Below are 19,638 nucleotides of genomic sequence, written 5' to 3'. Positions count from 1 at the left end.
TCGTATCTGGCTCGACTGGCGATATTGTCCTGCTCAAGTTCTCTGAGGACGTTACATCAGTTTGAGAGCCTTTGATTTCATTGAAAGCATCGCTGTTGACTTGTATAGTCGTTCCCAAATGAAGCGTATCATTCGTCATGTCCGTCCGGGTCGGGGCGTACGAGGCTCGCGCAACGTCTGCGATAGTTGATACGGTTCACTCAAGAATTGGACCTAAATGCAAATAGAGAAGTGAACTGGTAATGAAATATTGAGAGTACTGGAAACTGTCTCCAGAGGTCATCCAGATCTAGACTCCAAGATGCCAGTCCCCGTTTGCTTTGGGGCATACTTTTCGACAGAGAGTGTGAATGAGCAAATTTTCAAAGCGACACATCAAAGAGAAAAAAAACATCGACTTGTCCGATATCTCTGCAAAGATGATTACCATTGTGCTCGGCAGCTTCAGTCGCCTGCCCTGGCCCCATCCTGCACGAGGCTATCGAACCACGAATTTTTAAAATAGCCCCGAGGACCTACATTGACTTCATCACGCTTGATGGACTGGTACCGCGTTTAGGTGTTTTCGCCTCGACACTCGTCTTGTGTAGATCTTGGGGATTTGTCGATCAATTGAGAGCAACGATAGAGAAACTTCACGTGGATGACGTTGATATCACGTGCCAAGTGCAGACCCCGCACACTATGGAGTAAAGTTACTACTGAAGGCTCAGCACTCTATAAATATGTCTGTATTTCAAAAACGAATTAAGAAAACTTGATCTATATTTTGCTGCATTGAGCGTCGGGTATGTATATGTAACTATTTCTCTCTTCTCGGTCTACTATAATTCATTAAAGTATTTAATAGAGTTAGGTAGCTTATATAAAGCTAATTAGTTTTAGAGCAATGTTTCTATAAATCATATTTAAAAGTAGTAGTTATTCTATTTTACTGGTAGTATTGAATAACATTATTTAACCTTGTATAATATTATTGAACGTCAAGTGAAATAAAATAGAAACACTTTCTAAATACATCGCAGGCTTTTCTGTCTGACCATCTTTGATCAGCTCGGATAGTTAAAGTAGCGCTAGCTCAGGTTTCCTACCAGAGCCGAATTTGGAAGGGACGGATTGTCAGGTGTGGCTATCGGGGTACATACCTTAAGCTTCCCAGCCATCTCTCCACGTGCGCATTTGCTCGTCATTTGACTGCCTGGCTGTCCGTCCATTTGCTTCGCCATCTCTTCAGATCAACTTCGTACCCCTTCGCCACCAGTTTCGCGGCATCAAGAAGCCTCAAAACAGCAGCACTGCCAAACCGCGCACCGCCGCCGTCGCAACCACGCGTATTCACCACCGCCCAGCCTTGCGCAAATCTGTCGTTGCCGAGGGCCGTCCATTATGGCGAGCCCGACGCTCAATTTTATCACCTTCAATCAGGACCACAGCTGTCTTGCTGTTGGTACGTACCTCAGTTAGCTTCAGCGTCTGCGTTTCGAGGATCTTTTCCACATCATCATGATGCCTCTCACTAACGGCTGACAGGTACCTCGAAAGGCTTCCGAATCTACCACACCGACCCATTTTCTCGCATCTTTAGCAGCGACGATGGCAACATTTCGATCATTGAGATGCTATTCTCTACTTCTCTCGTTGCTTTAATTCTGTCTCCCCGCCATCTAGTAATTCAAAACACAAAGGTGCGCTTCTAAACAAGGATGCTCAGTGCGCCGATTGTTGACCCTTTTTTCATCCTAGAGAGCTTCGGTAATATGCGAGCTCACTTTCCCTTCCGCCGTACTGGCAGTGCGCCTCAACCGCAAGCGCTTGGCCGTCGTACTCGAAGAGGAGATTTACCTCTACGATATTAGCAACATGTCTCTCATCTACACTATACCAACATCCCCCAACCCATCAGCCATCTGTGCCTTATCGCCGTCGTCCGAAAACTGTTTCATCGCATATCCACTACCGAAACCACGAGAAGACAATGATGCTAGAAGGCCTGCTCATGCGCCGCCTCAGTCAACTTATGTGGCTCCAACCGCAGGTGATGTTCTTGTGTTCGATACACTCACTCTCAAAGCTGTCAACGTGATCGAGGCCCACCGCTCGCCGCTCTGCAGCATATGCCTTAACAACGACGGGACCCTCCTTGCGACAGCTAGTGAGACTGGTACGATTATTCGAGTGTTTTCCGTACCTCGTGGCCAGAAACTGTATCAGTTCCGTCGTGGCACATACCCGTCAACCATATACAGCATGTCGTTTAATCTGAGTTCTACGTTGCTCTGTGTTTCTTCGACTTCCGATACAATTCATATTTTCCGTTTGGGAGCACCTCCAGGTAACAGTACTCCGGGGGGTGCACCGATTGAGCCACCTGGGTCCCCTAGACAAGATCGATGGTCGCGTGGCCGTACGCAAGACGAAGGAGGGTCCCCGGGTGATAGTGCCGCCGAATCACCAAGAAGTGAGATGGCAGAGCTTGCTAACGGCTCTAGTAACACTGCCAATCGAAGACAGAGTGGCTCTTTCAGCAATATGCTCCGCCGGTCATCTCAAATCATGGGCCGAGGCGTCGCGGGCGTGATGGGCACGTATCTTCCACAATCAGTCACTGAGATGTGGGAGCCCATCAGAGATTTTGCATTCATCAAGATTCCTAAATCAACAGCTGCACCCAATAGTTCGCGCTACGCTGGTGGCTCGCTTGCAAGCCCTTTACGTAGTGTTGTCGCCATGAGCAGTAGTAGCCCTCAAGTCATGGTAGTAACTAGCGATGGCGGATTCTACGTCTACAATATTGACATGGAGAATGGCGGTGAGGGCTATCTCGTCAAACAGTTCTCGTAAGTCGTGCCTAGTCTTTATGGCTGTGTACCTCTCGTCTCATTTGCTGACGAAGTGCGATGGCAGTGTTCTCGAAGGAGATGACAAAATTGATGGCTCATCGTATGGCGTTTGATAGCGGGGACTTCGCTTACTATAACGAGCAGCGCTGTTGAATTGGTGTACGTGCCGTCGCTCCCTTCCTTCTACACCACTGTCGTGTGCGATGACGAGCACCCGCCACGAGAATAGCATGGCTTCCGAGTAGCCAAGCTTCTTTGTTTCCTTTGTTTCCTTTGTTTCCTTTCTACAGTGTCGCCAGGAAGCATTCTATCTCATTTCGCATCTGCTCATATATTGTCATCTGATGGCATGATGCATTGAATGTGCCAATTCCTTCCACCATCGGTCGTGGTGGCACAGCCTGAAAATCGAACAGAATTCATCTCTTCATTTGGAACAATCGCTCGGCGTTCAAATACATAAAATAGAACCAAACTTCAATGGTACATACACGAGCCTAGAATATCATATAGTAATGCTGCGTTGGCGATCCCAGCCATTATCATAGAAAGCATCCAAACAAGCATGACTTAACACTAAAGATTTTCGGTACCCAGGTGCTGCGGTCGTTCCATCAAAAGGCAGGAAAGCATACTATTCCCATCAAGATCCCCAAAACAGAATTTTTTGCAATTTTGCCCTTGAACATGCCGACACCGTAGCTGAAATTCATTCGCCATGCGCCACGCAAATAATAATCATGTGCCTGATTACAAACAGTACAGCTGACAGAGCTCGTGTTTCGGCCTCTCTTTTTTCCCATTCATCTGGAATATGGCCTGTTCATCAGCGCGATTTCTCGCGTGATTTCAGCCCATTCGAGTTCTCGTCTAAAAGTTCCTCGTTCATCGCCAGTCTGCAGTAGAGTCTGCTCCCATTGTAACAGCTCATATGCAAATCGTAAATGCGGTTGTATGATAACGTTCAATCGTCGGGCTCTCACAAAACAATAAGCTCGTGGAAATGAGAGTCCAAGGACTCGCATAACCTCAGCAATGCAAATAGTCGCACTTCGTGAAACGCCAACGCGGCAATGGACTAAAGTTGCCGTCCCTTGTTGTTTACCGCGTTCTATATTAGTTAGGCGGTGCGATAGATGAAAGTCGACCTCTCCTAGTACTTACCGATAAAATCGAGGCATCTTTGGAATTCGTTTGTCAATGGATCAATGCCGTTGTCTTGTACCCCTTGGACAATACAAACATTATCTTCTCCCCAGTCTTCTAAATCGCCTTCGCGCCAAGACGCAGTCTCGCCGACTGACAGAATCTGTCGTATCCCCATGTCTCGTAGGAGAGATGGATTGTTGGCATGTCCGAGATTGCCGAGATATAAATAATCGAGGATGCGACTAGGTAATGAGCCATCCAGGCTACAAAACCAATTAGGTTCATTCCTCGCTAGAGCCATAAGGTCTCTGGTCTCTTTACCCTTGGATTCCGGTGACTCACGAAGGAGGCGAGGTGAGATGGTTTTCAGAAGGGCGACATCAGTAGGATAGGCGAAAAAGTTGCGCAGTTTCTTCGTGTGAAGGTTTAACCATGCAGCTGGCACTGCAAGCCCGGAGCTATAGCTGAAATATGCTATCCCTAACATACTAGATTCAGTATAGCCGTCGGCGCAGTGAATCAGGATTCTGCGAGGTTGAAGTTTTTGATCGCTCCCTTCTTCGTCGGAACACGTCTCTCTATCTCCATCTTTGTCTTCAGTAGTTTCAGCGTCTGGAAGTGTGCCATGCGAAATATGATATAGCCACTTGCAAGTATCCAAAATGCCGTCAGCTTCTGTCTGAGAATATGTGGGCGGCAGTATGCTCCCTGAGGACGGAAACTCGTGAAAGACCTGGCACACTTTTGCAGCAGAACATTTGGCAACCCGCTTCAGCGACTCGGGGTTCATTCTACCCAGGTCACTACATTCGATGAAGATGTCAAAGCGTTGCTCATCAATACTACCTGGTTCTGGAGTGGGGCCCATGTAAACGTTCCTTGATATCTCGGATGCGATTGTCATGTCCCACATCTCTCTGCGTTCCTGGTGAACTAGATCCAGGACTTGGCCGGTTAGACGACCTGCAGCATCAACAGCAACCAGCTCGCCATGGTTTCGTTCAAAATCGGAAAATGGACAGATACAAACAAAGCAATTGTAATATTGAATGCCATCTGCGTGCATGCTGTTCTGCTCTTGCCATCGCTTCTGCGCAGCGGCAATATCCCAGGCCATTCGCCTAGTTTGAGGTGCATTTTCGCCATAAATTATGATGTCAGATACAAGGGCCATTTTGGCGACCTGAATTTGAAAGTTTCGGACGGAGAAGCCATCCGCAGGGTCAGGGTCCAAGAACTCAGCCGTAGGGCTAGTCTTCATGATTTCATCAGGGCTGACAGCGCCCTTGAGGCGACTATTGGAAAGGTCACCATCGGCTTTGATGAGAGTGACTCCTCTGAAGCCAGCTGGCGGTTTAATAATTGACCCTCGACGGCCTGTAAAGAATGTTTGTTGCATATGGTTGTGGGGATGCAAGCCGTGTAGCCATGGGAAGACGACAGATGGTGCGGGAAGTGACTGGCCGGCTGCGTGATCTAAGGCCTCAGCGACCTGCGAGGACTCGATTTCGTATATCACTAGGGTTCCGGCCACGGTTTTGGCATAGTTGTCCGGAGGGTATAACAGTGATGTTTGGCGAAATTCATTCGCACCTCCTGGGGATGGTGGAGGTGTATCTAGGTCCGCATATTTAGCAGGCCCTGTAGGGCATGCCGGAATATGCTTGTTTGGTAGAGCGGTATGTTGTGGCGAAGGAGACTGTGCAGACGTCTCGAGAGAGGGCGGCGGGGTGATGGTATCAGCGTCAACGTCGATAGTGGAGGCAGGACGGTGGGGAGGGATAGGTCTAGGCACGGCAATGGTGGCCATCTGTTCGGTTTAAGCTCGAGTTGAAGACAGCAAGACAGCAGGGTCGCATTAATATATTGCGACTATATCGATTGACTTAGCAGTCGATGTCTAGAGGTGACGAGAATTAGATGAGGGCGCATTCACAGCTCAGAACGAGAGCTCACATGATGAATATGACTTAATTGCAACCGCGCTACAAAACATGCCTGGTATAATGGAAATACACAGGGTAACTCGGGAAAGCCTCCGCGTTGGAAGATGAGAGCTAAGGGAAGTGTTAGTATATGTAATAGCTTGGAAGTACAGCCGATGTAAGGGTTGGTCCAAAGCGTGGCCACCGTTTTGCATTGCACATACAGGAAGACAAGCACCTCCGGGCCGAAGAGAAGAAAGAAGTGTTGACAAGGTTAAGGGATTCCAAGACGTCACCTGCTATCTAGGACTCGGCGGCAAGCGCCAGGTCGTACTTAGATTGAAGCTGTCAAATGGCAGCGGGCCAAATTGGAGGAGGATGCTGGACTTGTGGGCGCGGAAAGAGCGGTGGCCCCGTCAACAATGGGCCGGTGCCAAAATGTTGAGCCTGGCAGAATAAAAGGCAGGTGACAACAGAGGCAAAATTAACCCTGGTTGTGAAGAAGGTTGGACGATGACGAGCGGGGGGAAAGGGTAATAAGAGAGAGGAAAAGATGGGGTGTCCTAAGGGTTGCACAGAAGGCGGCGGCCTTGTTATGTTTGAAGGCGGTTTGGAGCGACGCCGCCAGCGGCAAGGTCAAGTCAAGGAGACACACGACCTGGCAGAAGTTGGGCTGTTCAACCGCGTGGATTGGGTGATAACGCAGCCACCGACTGCCACAAGCCCACCTCCTCCAGTTTCCACAGCGTGATGGCGGCAAGGGTAGGATGGAAGATGGGCCAATGGACCAGCTCAAAGTCTCACTTGGCGTCCAGGCTTGCTTGAGTTGGTGTGGTGGGCGACGAGCTTTAGTGCGCGATAGCGGCCGCCATGCAGAAGTAGCAAGGCGGGGTCCGGACGGGCTGGGGCTGTCTATCGTGGTTTTGTTTGGGGGTTGGGACTGTCGCCTTTCTGACCAAAGTGTGGTGCCGATATTGGTACATCGCTCACTCACTACGAGCGTGTTTTCCTCCACTTATGCGTTTTCTGAGCTTCTGTAGTCGCATTGATGAATGGGCTCGCCCACCTGTCACGATTGCAATAACAAGAGCTTGTCGTCGTCACCTGGTTGGCGTTTGCCTACACCCAGCTCTGGCGCTTGGCTGGGAATGGCAAGGAGTGAACAGACTGTACATGCAGATCGGCTGGCCAAGGGCGGCCAGCCAAAGGAGGGGCTCTCGAACATCGACTCTGCAAAGGTGTACCTACTTAGGTACCTACCTACCTAGGTAGATACCTAGGTAGCTAAGTATGCTATGGTGACTACCACGCCACTTGCAAGTACCCTCCTTGCCTCCGTACCTTAAGGTAGTTACTTACCAGGTACGAGGAGGAGGTTGTTCTCTGACATGCCTCTGACAATCCTTGGAAATGAATTCTCTACAGACATAGTTTATACGCCTGCAGACCTGGCCTACACCTATCGAGGGGCATGTCAAAAAGGCCAAAAAATATGCTAGAATTCCCCTTGACCCTATCGAAATCCAAAAAAAAAAAAAAAATGGTAGTAGAAGTTCCATTTTTTGGGCATGTCAGAACAACCCCCCCAAACCCCCTCTCGCGTAAGTCCCTCCCATGAGTACCTAAGGTATGGGGGCAAGGGGCTACCTACCTGTACGTGGCATCGTGGGTAAGTACCTCATTAAGAAGGCTGGTCAGTATGTACTACCTACCTACCTACTTAAAGTCGACCTGCGGGGAAACCTCCACCTTCACTATCATGGTCGTGTGCCTCTACCAGGTACCCAACTACCCTACCCTGTTGCCTGCTACATAAACGCTCAAGGCTATTGGTAGCCTAAGTCAAACATCCGAAGCAATCATATACTGGGCGATGATCAACTATATGTGCTTTGATGGGGACTGAAGTGCTTAACTTGCAGGGAAAGGCATCCACGACAGTGTTGTTTGGGTATATTGTCACTGAATCGGTGCAACTGGGAAGTGCCAAGGTCGGATGGTATCGCCGGGGTAGGTACCTACTTATGCTTGTACCCAGGTGCGAGGGATGTGTTTCTAAGTACCTGGCATGCCCTACATAGCACTATAGCATTTAAGTATAAGGTAATGTTTTGACGCATGTTCCACCGATAAGAAGCTCGGAAGACGTGTGTTGCAAATTTTGAAAATATTCAAAGGCCACTCCGCATTAGCAACATGCTTAAAGATATATCGGAATACATGAACATGTTAGTGGTCATATCAGAGGTCATGTCAGAAAATACCTCCCGTGTAGGAACTTGGGCACACGTCGGGGCCGGTCTGTACGTTAACAACGATGAGAGTACTAGGACGCTGGAAAGACAAAAATGCCAATTGCATATTACGTACATTCAGTTTTATACTTTTATTGTTTGTTTCTGATTTCACCCATAATCCCGACTTGCTGTCCTACTTATCAAGCACCGAAGAGTCCTGCTTATTGGATCCAGTGCAGGCAGACTGCCGATCAGGCCCCAGGTCGCTGGTACGTAGCCGTCCCCAAGAACGTTCCACCACGAGCACTCAAATACCACGCCAATGTTTGAGGAAAGGAGTCTACAATGTCTGGCGGGCAGTTTCTCAAGAAGACCGCCGGTTCACTCTAGCAATTTATTCTGCGCCGTCAACGACTGCTCGGCCCCTGCATGTAAAGTCAAAAGTCACGTGATTCCGCGATCGCTGGCGTTTTGCCTTCTAGCAAGCTTCACGTCTCCTGGGATCAAACGTGATTGTCTGGCTGCTGGGCCTCTGAGGTTTGACTACAATCCAGATTCCGCTATCAATCTGTCAGAATGAAGTTCTACATTGGGTAAGATCTTTTCACATTTAATTATCTGTCTTTCAATCATCGATTAACTATTTTAGGGATCTTCCTGTCCTCTTCCCTTACCCGCGAATCTACCCAGGTTTGTCAGGCTCGCTTCATCATGCACCATCCGCTCCACTAACATTATGTGTCATTCGCAGAGCAATATGCGTACGTCTAGGCCATATCGGACTTGCTATTCTTTATACGTACTAACGTTGCTTTCAACTCGTCAGCTATATGTGTGATTTGAAAAGTACGATCTCTCGTCGTCACACTACAGTTCCCAACCACGCATCTACCAGAATTCCGTGCAAAAGTAGTCAGCTAACTCTGCTGTTACAGAGACTCTCGATGCGGGTGGCCACTGCGTGCTTGAAATGCCTTCGGGTACAGGAAAGACAGTCTCACTACTGTCTCTCATCGTTGCCTATCAACAATTCATGCCTGAGAAGCGGAAACTCATCTATTGCTCTCGTGCGTTCCAGACATCCAAGAGACCCGTATGCCCTATATACTCATGCGTTGATCACAGGTACAATGTCTGAAATCGAAAAGGCACTGATGGAACTAGAAGCGTTGATGAAATACCGCACTGAACAACTAGGCTACGAAGAAGACTTTCGAGGGCTTGGCTTGACGAGCCGAAAGAACTTGTGCCTTCACCCTTCTGTCAAGCGAGAGAAGAGTGGAGCTGTGGTTGACGCCCGATGTCGAAGTTTGACAGCAGGTTTTGTCAAAGAAAAGAAAGAGCGAGGCGAAGACGTAGATCTGTGCGTTTATCATGATGTACACGTTTATTCCGTTCTATCTGCTTTACCTTCTCTTACTAACTTTCACAGAACCTTGATTTACTCGAGCCGCACAATCTCATTCCCAATGGCGTCTGGACGTTTGATGGCATCCTGCGCTACGGAGAAGACCATAAGCAATGCCCATACTTTACGGCGCGTCGTATGGTGCGTGCTGGATTTGTCTAACAGTCTCCCTGTATCTGCTAACTCGTGGATTGTTTCCAGATGCAATATTGCAATGTTGTCATTTTCTCCTACCATTATCTCCTGGATCCGAAGATTGCAGAAAGGGTCTCCAAAGACTTTTCCAAAGACTGCATCGTCGTGTTTGATGAAGCACACAACATCGATAATGTATGCATCGAATCACTAAGCACCGATATTACAGAAGAGTCGCTACGACGGGCAACACGGGGCGCCCAAAGTCTCAAGCAGAAGATTGCCGACATGCGCGAAACGGACCAAGAGCAGCTACAAAATGAATATGAGAAGCTGGTTCAAGGTTTGAGAGAGGCTGATGAAGCCAGACAGGAAGATGCTTTCATGGCAAATCCAGGTAGTCATCATTCCAGCACTTCGTAGAGCTTTCTGGCGCAGGCAAGCTAATTGCTATGGATCTTAGTGCTGCCCGAAGAGCTACTGAAAGAAGCAGTTCCAGGCAATATTCGCAGGGCGGAGCATTTCGTTTCTTTCTTGCAGCGATTTATCGAATACTTGAAGGCAGGCAGACTTTTTTCCAAATCGAACCCACACCGCAGCCGCTGACCAGAGAATAGACACGAATGAAAGTCCGCCAGGTCATCTCAGAGACGCCCCTGTCGTTTCTTGCGCATCTTAAGGAGCACACTTTCATTGAGAAGAAACCTCTTGGTTTCTGTGCAGAGCGTTTAACCTCGCTCGTGCGGACTTTGGAGCTCACCAATATAGAAGATTATCAACCTCTTCAAGAGGTTGCGACATTTGCCACGCTAGTCGCCACCTACGAAAAGGGGTTTTTGTTGATTTTGGAACCGTACGAATCGGATACAGCTGAAGTACCAAATCCAATCCTCCATTTCACCTGTCTGGACGCAGCAATTGCGATTCGGCCGGTCTTTGATCGCTTTTACTCGGTCATCATCACATCTGGAACTATCTCGCCTCTGGAAATGTATCCGAAAATGCTTGATTTTTCAACTGTGATTCAAGAGTCCTACAGTATGACACTCGCCCGCCGCTCCTTCCTGCCGATGATTGTGACAAGAGGGAGCGATCAAGCCTCTATCTCAACAAGTTTTCAAGTTCGAAATGAACCTAGTGTCGTTCGAAACTACGGAAACTTACTAACAGAATTTGCCAAAATTACACCAGATGGCTTGGTTGTCTTCTTCCCTTCGTATTTATACATGGAATCTATCATTAGTATGTGGCAGGGAATGGGGATCCTTGATGAGGTGTGGAAATACAAACTCATCTTGGTTGAGACACCTGATGCGCAGGAAACATCTTTGGCTTTGGAGACTTATAGAACCGCTTGTTGTAACGGAAGAGGCGCCATTTTACTCTGCGTCGCGCGTGGCAAAGTTTCAGAGGGTATCGATTTCGATCACCAGTACGGTCGCACCGTGCTGTGCATAGGCGTTCCCTTTCAGTACACGGAATCGCGAATTCTCAAGGCAAGACTAGAGTTCTTGCGAGAGACATACCGCATCAAGGAGAATGATTTTTTGTCTTTTGACGCCATGCGACATGCTGCCCAATGCTTGGGACGTGTCTTGCGAGGCAAGGACGACTACGGAATCATGGTGCTTGCAGACAGGCGTTTCCAAAAGAAACGACCACAATTACCGAAATGGATTAATCAGGGCCTCATGGATGTCGACGTGAATCTCAGCACCGACATGGCTCTCAGCAGCGCTCGGCGTTTTCTGAAGACTATGGCGCAGCCCTTCCGTGCTAAAGAGCAAGAGGGTATCAGTACATGGGGCTACGAAGATCTGGAGCGCAAAGCTGTACTGGATCGTGAGGAGGCCCGCAAAGCAGAGGAGGCAGCGGCAATCAAGGCAGCGCAATTGGCTGCCATGCAGGGCGGGGATAATGACTACGAATTCGATGATGAGGACTTGGACCAGGACATGATGGAGCTCGAGGGCTTTTAGTTCTTCTTCGGTCACACTGTTATGTACGTTTTGTAGCATACGTGCACTGCGACAGGAATATCTTCCTTGCTAAGCCCCAATGCAATCATTATGGCCGAGTAATTTTGGTGAATAAATCGATAAAAATATATACAGATAGTAAATAATGAAGATAGAACAAGCTGATATCCTTTTCGACACCTCTAGAGCCCCATGCCGGAAAAAAAAGCGGTAACATGAGCCAAAAGTCTTTTAGAACTAGAGCGAAATGGGAAAAGCAGATCCAATCATTCTCGAGTTACTGTGCGTCTTTTTTGCTGTCGCGCTTCGAGTTTTTGACGGCTCTCATTGCCGGGAATGTGTGGCTGCGGCCGGGTTTGCGGCCGATCTCCAAGCACACCATGCGAATGAAATCATGGTTTGTCCAATAACTTGTGTGCGCGCTAAGCATATTCAAGTATTGGATCTCGAGAGGGCCTCCAGACGAACGCAGAAACCAATCAATCTGGCCGTTATCATTCAGCAGATATGCCTTCTTCTCGGCAATTTCTTCTCTCGAAAAATTGTGAATTTCAAGCTCCAGTTGGGATGGCATACGAGCTGCTATTGGTCGTTCCGGTTCGACAGCCAGCGGATCTGGCTCCGGGGTCAGACCAGGAACCACTTGCCTAATGGCATCCCTGACAGTGCTCATCAGCGAGGGCGTAACACTTGGTACGTAAGCAACCTTGAGACTTGAAGCATAGGAGGGGTCAATTGCGCCGGTCAATAAGTATGCAATTGGATCCTCCTTAGCCAAGATATTGTACACGTTGTCCACGGCCAAACATCCGAATGTCCCAGCCTCCCCAACCACGTCTTTTGCGACTACATCGCCATCATCCGCTCCTGGTTTTGGCCGATCACGGCGAGGCGTAAGTGCACCCTTTTCTAGTAATAGGAAGAACCCAGCCGGGCTACCAGCTAAGAATAGGTTCGTAGTGTTGAATTCGAAGTGCTGCTCCTCCAGTGCTGTTTGTGTGGCGAGGTTTAATTTCGGAACGCTGGTTGGCTGCCGGGATAGTATATCGACAGCCATGACACTACCCAACGAATGAGCAATCAAGTGAACTCTGCCTTTATCAGAGAATCCAGGGTTGTTTCGACACCATAGTCGATAAACACGATTCGCTTCGCGAACCAAGGCGTTAATCATTTTATTCTTGTGGTGAGACATGTAGAACGGGATATCGAACATGACGTCTGAAATCATGCTTCTAACCGCAGGTATGGTGCTCGGCTCAATGTCTTTCAAATCGAATGCCCCCGCGAGGTCCTTGGCCCCTTTTTGCGCCTCATCATCGTTATCAAACGATAGCCCGACTCTCCAGTTCAGCGGTAGGATCATGAAGCCATTTTGATCTGCGCGGAGGACATTCTGAATTGTCGGGTTACCAAGCTCGATGTTAACGGCTCGTCGAAAGCTATTAATTGCATGTGTGAAATGATAGCTTTCTACCCTCTCTGCAATTTTTTGGCCAATACCATGAGCAACTAGCACAAGGTCTGTGATTTGCCCACGATCTTTTTCTGCTACGCAAGCAGGGCAATCAGCTGATATTTCTTCGTCTTGAGCATCAACAGCCTGTGTTTCTTCTGCTATCACAACGGCTTTTTTATGGGCATGACGTCTATTCCAGGAGCGTCTGTCGAATCCACGAACAACAGGCAGCCCTACCGTAGCCCCTCGTAGTATCTTTGCAACGGGGCGTCTACCGTGGTATGAAGATGGCGCCAGGCCAGGTTTCAATAGGAATGCGGTCCTGTAATCCTTATACACGACTTGATAACTCGCAAATGGACGATTGGGAAGCTGCTTCTCCATATTGAGAACGTGTGTGGAGCCATTGGCGGCAGCTTCACCCTGGAAGCATCGTGCAGCGCAGAATAAATCAGATGATATAATCGGCTCGCAGTCATCTGAGGTTGATCCATCAAGTGGCCTGTGATGCTTGGGCCACAGTTGATACGAGACCTTTTCTTCGCCTGCAGCCCCGACCTCGAGAGCGCATTGCAATTCTTCTGTCCAGGTGCCTGTCCAAGGCTTCAATTCTTGATATCCAGCTTCTAGCTGGTTGGCCACTGCCGTCGAAACGGGTAACATTGTATCCCTTTCTGACTATTAAAAAAAATTCTCTGAAGGCTGACGCCGAGTTCATAGAGATACTTGCCTGTAAAACCATGTCGCTCTAGTTACAACCGCTACATCATTTACTGGTGACCAATAAATGGGCTTCATCTGAAGAGCAGGTAGATCCACCAGATGCAGTCTGGATATACCGACAGTGACTTGTGCTGTTTTTAGTTCCTTTGTATTCGAATTGCTAGCCGGCGCGTGATCCCAGTCATGCGGCGATCCTATAACATTGTGCTTTTTATCACAAAGTGATTGATGCTGTGTCTGCGTCTGCAGACCCTTCACATCGTCGTACGGGACCTCGTTGTGCGGTATTGGAGAGCCCACGAGCTCGGGCCCTTGCCCCGAGGTATCAACTCTTGCAAAGGGTTTCCCTGTGATTCCGTCGCGTGGTGCTGAGTTCCTCGTCATCTCATTTGTTCTGTTCGAGGCATCGGATAGCTGAGAATCTGATCGCTTGCGACGCTCAATTCCCGCCGGGGACGAACGGTTACTCTGGCTATTTCCGGCACTAATGATGCCACCGACACGAATTTGCTTCGGCGTGGAACGTTGCAGGTGTGGGTTTGTACCAAAATTATTGGAGTGTGTCCTTTGGGACTCTGTTCCCGAGGTAGCTGCACGGGAGTATCCATCGTCGTGCTGGCCGAAATGGTGGCGGGCTACCAACGCTGCTATGTCTTTGGCAATGGCTTCTGGGCTGAGTGTCGGGTCAATCACCCTAGCTAGCGAGCATGTCATTCTCTGGAGCTGCTTTTTTGTCTCTTTCAGGAGTTCGGGACAGCATAATTCGTCTTGCGGCTCTTGCGGCTCACCTGTGCCGGCCATGGTGCGATCTATGATGTCTTGACCGCGCCGAACCCCCGCGTGAAGTTTTCGGTGTTTTGAAGCTGCCCTTTGTACGAATTTTTCGCGAGATTCCGCATCCTGTCTTACTAGTGATCTGTTTCCGGGGTTTCCGGAACGCAGCGCCTCGTGGCGAATGCGGTGTTCGATGGTGGACAGAGATAGCCATGCTGTTTCCAATGCGTTGTTGTCGCCTCGGCCGAAAGGTCGCAGTAGCTCTTTATACCTTCTCTGATCCGTGGTTGCCGTGTGCGAGCTTGCGGAGAGGGGATCGTCTATTGGTATCGACGAAGAATAGAAGAACTGTGCCTTGATCGACGGCATCCCTCCGTCCCTCATCGGGAAGCTTACGGGGGTCTGCCGACATTTGGCATCGAAGGTGTGCTCGACGAGCACCATCGCGCGCGATCTCGAATTCAGTCAGCTATCTATCAGCCGACGGTTGTTTCGATGCTCCCATGCGTGGCTTTGGGGTGATTGAGTGTGGTGAAATGGTCCGCCGGTATTGTTAACGACTAGCATATGCAGACGGGAAATCGACCTTCTACCAGTAGGCTGTCTGTCACTTGTGTCTGCGTCAGGCTAACTAGCGGCGTGCTGTAGCCTGTCTTGCTCCTAGTAGTGGGGCCCCCGAATATCAGCCCAGTTGCCTCTTAGCCTCTGTACCCAAAGTAGGTAGGAACTACTAACTTACTTAGTACTAGAAGTAACGCATCGGAGGTGCAGGACAACTTTACCCATGACTATGGGCATCAGAAAATCCTTGTGTTTGTGCTATCCACTTGTCGACATGTCTTTGTTGGCCATATTTTGTAGCATGATCTCTCTTCTCTCTTGATCGTGTGTGGTGTTTAAGTACGTACGCAGTATATTATGGGCATGATCCACTTCATACTTACAAGTTACAAATCACTACCTACCTACCTAAGTAAGTACATAGGTAGGCAAATAGGTTGTTACTACGTATACTGGTAGTTACTGGTAGGTGGTGTCAACCAATCAGCACAGGCTAGCCCGCCGCGACGGGCCTTGAGCACCACTATGAACTAAATAACCCACTTACTCCGTGCTCTCTTTGTGGTGCAATGCTACTTAAGTACTTACTTGTCAGTGTAGGTAATCCCCAGTTGCTACCCTACATGGTTCGGTGCCAATTCTCGCAGAACGACGGGGCAGCTACGGGGCGAGTAGACGGCGAACCTAGCGGGAGTATCCGACATATACTCCGTGCTATGCGATGAGTTGCCCTGCGGTGTTCGGTGAATGGGAGCGCATGAAAGGGGGAGGCACAGCTGGTCTCTCCAACACAACGCAAATGCGCGACTGTCTCTGGCTATGGGTGCTCCCCCGATGGTGTTACAATGCAACATTGATGCACTGGTGCGTGACAACCAATCACCACATCCGCTACTTTCCCCCCTTGCCTCTCAAGCAGGCACTGCCACAACACAAAAGGCCCGTAAATCTACTCCGCACAACGATGGCAAAAGTGCTTTCGGCGGTGAGCAACGTGTCAGCAGGCATCTTTGTCCCGGCTGCTAGAAGCGCCCGTTGTCAAATAATTAACCGTTGGCCCTACCTGCGGTTGCATGACTTGGCGTCGCACTCACAAAAGTCCATCCGAAGCCCATAATCCCGGCCCGCTTAGCCAGCATATACACTTGTCCCACCATGCTGCAACGAGACGTGCATTGACGAAGGCGTGCACTTATGCAGCCACTAAATTAGCATCATCTCTGGCAGCGAATCACAACCAATTTGCTTCCAGCAGAATAAACCACCACATACTGGGTAGAACGGCCGACGCCGAAACGGCCCAGCACTGTAGCACTACAGGGACACGTGCCTGAATGGTGATCTCGCCAATCGACCGGCTTCGGAATTTTTAACATAGCAAACATGCTATTCATCTAATATGCGGGCCTTCTGCTCGATTAATTAGTCCAGACGATCACTGCATTCGTCCCCAATACGAGGCTAGGCGGCTTGCCAAGTAGAAAAGCAACCCAGTCTCTCATGGACATGTGCCCTCATTGACCCTATGGGGGATAGCCGAGACTGACTTTGTAAACAGTTATCATGCAACCTTCCAGACTCGCCGTTGATCAGCAAAGCCCCGACCATCACGGCACTTCAATAAGGCGGCGACAGCCGTAAGCAGCTCGAAGATGCGCTTGTCTGTCCACCGTGTCCACGCAACCTCCTAACCACCCGGAGGGCGTTTTTGACAATTGCTTGTGGACATCTTTTCCGGATGCATCGTACTGCCCAGCCCGCTCGCTCTGCACAGGATGGGATGCATATGTTTGAAGGTAGAGTAACAACGCACCACCTGGCATACATGGCCTGACCGAAGCACTCCCAGATAACAACTGCTGGGCACCACCATTACTGGGAATTGCAATCGCAGAAGAAGTCTCCGCTAACCAGGCCGACAAACTGGTCGGTGTATGTCATAACTCTCGAGTTTTTTTTTTTTTGGTGTTGACCGGCTAGTTGCCCACTTGCATTGGTTAAGATGGTTGTGGCTGAGATGACGAAGGTCGGGAGAAGAGCTGCTACACTATCTGCATGTCACGTTGAAATCAATAACATAACTACAATATACAGGCAGGCAACCTCCACGTCAAAGCATACTGATGTTACAAGAAGAGCGGGACTTCGAAGCTAGCCCGGACATGCGCAGCCGACGGCAACTTGTCGGCGGGCCTTCCGGTTGCTTGGCCGGTTCTCCGCAAGGCCACTTACACACGGAGAAACTCCCATACCACACGCATTACAAAAGTGCAATACTTGAAGTATCCAGGCCTAGGTAGCCCATGCACGCACCATCGTCTCTCAAGCCTACGCCCCAGCCCCTGCCTGCCAAGTCCAGTGGTGGGTGATCCGCCTAACCCCGGTTCTTTAACATTGCGATTTATAGTCCTTAGACTCTTATAGTTTCGTGGGAACTACCTGGTCCGGTGTATTGCAATTTTTAGCAGGAATTGCCGCGAAAAAAAGCGCTGCCCGGCGAGCGATGAACCGTTATTTCCCTTCATGTTATAAGAGGCAGTGATTTGGGGGAACGGTCCTGGGTATTTGTATCACCCGCCAGACGCTCTGATTCATGTACCAACACCGGATATCTCTCAATACACCTTGAAGTTATAACTGACTTACCGTGGACTGCTGGCTTCACCTTCCAGCCTGCTCAGCGCAGAGAAACCAACAGTTTCCTTCCGAGTTGTGCGTATGCCTTTTGACTTAAAAGGTTGTTACCCAGACAAATAAACTCGATATCCTAGTTTGAAATATGGAAACGAGCGACAAGCGTCAGAAGCGATCGAAAACCCGGGAGACTTTGAAGAATACAACTGATCCTCGGAGCCTCTCCAGCATGACAACGACACCCCCTGAACCAGCAGTGATGGCATACTATGAAGATTATATGCAGCCAGCCTACAATTTAGAAGGTTATGGGCATGGTTTAATCGCGGCTCCGGCTATGGCTGGTCGGTTCTCTGCGGAGAATACGACAGAAGGGGTGTACTCCACGAGCCAGGTCGAGGGCCCGAATGTGCCGTTTGCTGGAAACTACGTTCCACAGTACACAGAGCAGCGAACAAACAGCACTACAGGATTTACAGAGTTCCATATGTGTGATAATTCAGTCGCAGATAATAGATATCTACGCGTATCCGAATTGCAGAGTATACAAACCCTTCATAACGCAGTACTCGCGTCATCCGCAGCGACTGACAATAATCAGCCAATACCCTTGCGATGAACACACACGACACCCAGCCCATCGGGACTTCTAATCAGCTTCAGAGCTGGGGTCACTCTCTGGGGGATACTGCAATACCTCACACACGGTCAAATGTTGGGTCTACGGCTTGGGCTACCAATAGCTTACCTGAGCAGCTGAGCAGTGTGGCTGAATACAGTGCCTCAACCTACGGAATCGCTCCCGCATGCAACCAGACAAAAGCTGAATCCTCCACTGCACATCAAGAGGGCAGCTTCAAGTGTGATGTGGAAGGCTGTGGAAAGCTGTTCACCCGTAGCTACAACTACAAAGCCCACTTAGAAACGCACGATCAACGGCGTCAATATCCTTTCCACTGCCATGTCCACGGCTGCGATAAGAAATTCGCTCGCAAAACAGACCTCCAGAGACACCACCAAAGTGTACACATGAAGGAACGAAATCATGGATGCACATTTTGTGGCCGTTTCTTCGCGCGTAAGGATACTTTGCGAAGGTGAGCCCACCCCAGTCGTCCAGGCTTGCAACGAGCAGGGCTAACTCAATCATGAAGACACATGGAAGATGGATGCCCAAAGAGGTTCGATATTGAAACGATAGATCTTGACCATACTCACCATTAATTCGACTTGATTGTCGCTGTCAGACCTGGGAAAAATGGAAGAACAGATTTATCGTTGCTATGGCGCGCTGTCGTAAGTAGCGAGGTAATGAAAAATCTTCGCAGATATAAACTGAAAATTCGAATGAAAATAAAAAAAATCAGTAATATGAAGGTGTCATACTTGGAGAAGCACGCTCAGGCCTCGAATATGATTGATAGACACCACATGGTTTGAGTGATCACCGTGCCATAGTGCCTGGTGAATATAACATGCACATTCGCCTGGAATTTCACACTAATGCCATGGCCATTATGCACTACACATGATACAGTTCATACTCTAGAAATACCTGTTCTAACTTATACGGTATCTCTCTAATTATATACAAGCAGCCTTGGCGTCTATCTTAGCATAGTGAAACAGTCACCCGGTTCTGTGTCCGCCCCATACGTGTTATGCTTGCTCACAATTTCGAACAGCTTTTGTCTGATCCGTAATACTCAAATCTCCCGGTATGAGAAACCCTTATCACGATCACATTCGAATAGTACTGCTGCGATTAATTGTTGTTATCTGGCTGAAGAATTATGTCGCCTACTTCAGCTCGC

General features: G+C 49.0%; 4 protein-coding genes across 4 annotated transcripts; 2 read left to right on the top strand and 2 right to left on the bottom strand.

Annotated features, from left to right (window-relative positions):
- Positions 1-1,386: 1,386 nt before the first annotated feature.
- V2A60_009021 (phosphoinositide binding protein ATG18) lies at positions 1,387-2,953 on the top strand (the record flags this gene model as incomplete). The annotated part of the gene is made up of 4 exons (XM_083260289.1): positions 1,387-1,447; positions 1,531-1,685; positions 1,744-2,837; positions 2,905-2,953. 4 exons carry the CDS (start codon positions 1,387-1,389, stop codon positions 2,951-2,953), a joined length of 1,359 nt encoding a protein of 452 aa, XP_083116415.1.
- Positions 2,954-3,993: 1,040 nt separating this feature from the next.
- Positions 3,994-5,799, bottom strand: V2A60_009020 (tyrosine/serine/threonine protein phosphatase PPS1; the record flags this gene model as incomplete). Its single annotated transcript, XM_083260288.1, has 1 exon — positions 3,994-5,799. One exon carries the CDS (start codon positions 5,797-5,799, stop codon positions 3,994-3,996), a length of 1,806 nt encoding a protein of 601 aa, XP_083116414.1.
- Positions 5,800-8,727: 2,928 nt separating this feature from the next.
- V2A60_009019 (TFIIH/NER complex ATP-dependent 5'-3' DNA helicase subunit RAD3) lies at positions 8,728-11,673 on the top strand (the record flags this gene model as incomplete). Its single annotated transcript, XM_083260287.1, has 11 exons — positions 8,728-8,744; positions 8,801-8,841; positions 8,903-8,912; positions 8,978-8,997; positions 9,087-9,218; positions 9,277-9,530; positions 9,584-9,700; positions 9,761-10,091; positions 10,158-10,219; positions 10,312-10,732; positions 10,886-11,673. 11 exons carry the CDS (start codon positions 8,728-8,730, stop codon positions 11,671-11,673), a joined length of 2,193 nt encoding a protein of 730 aa, XP_083116413.1.
- Positions 11,674-11,950: 277 nt separating this feature from the next.
- On the bottom strand, positions 11,951-15,073 carry V2A60_009018 (DDHD domain-containing protein; the record flags this gene model as incomplete). The annotated part of the gene is made up of 2 exons (XM_083260286.1): positions 11,951-13,104; positions 13,972-15,073. 2 exons carry the CDS (start codon positions 15,071-15,073, stop codon positions 11,951-11,953), a joined length of 2,256 nt encoding a protein of 751 aa, XP_083116412.1.
- Between the last annotated feature and the right edge of the window lie 4,565 nt (positions 15,074-19,638).

Source organism: Cordyceps javanica, chromosome 6 (assembly GCF_051103115.1).
Source record: "Cordyceps javanica chromosome 6, complete sequence".
NCBI lineage: Eukaryota > Fungi > Ascomycota > Sordariomycetes > Hypocreales > Cordycipitaceae > Cordyceps > Cordyceps javanica.
The sequence above is the reverse complement of the archived record's forward strand: the minus strand, read 5'-3'. Positions and strand labels throughout refer to the sequence as shown.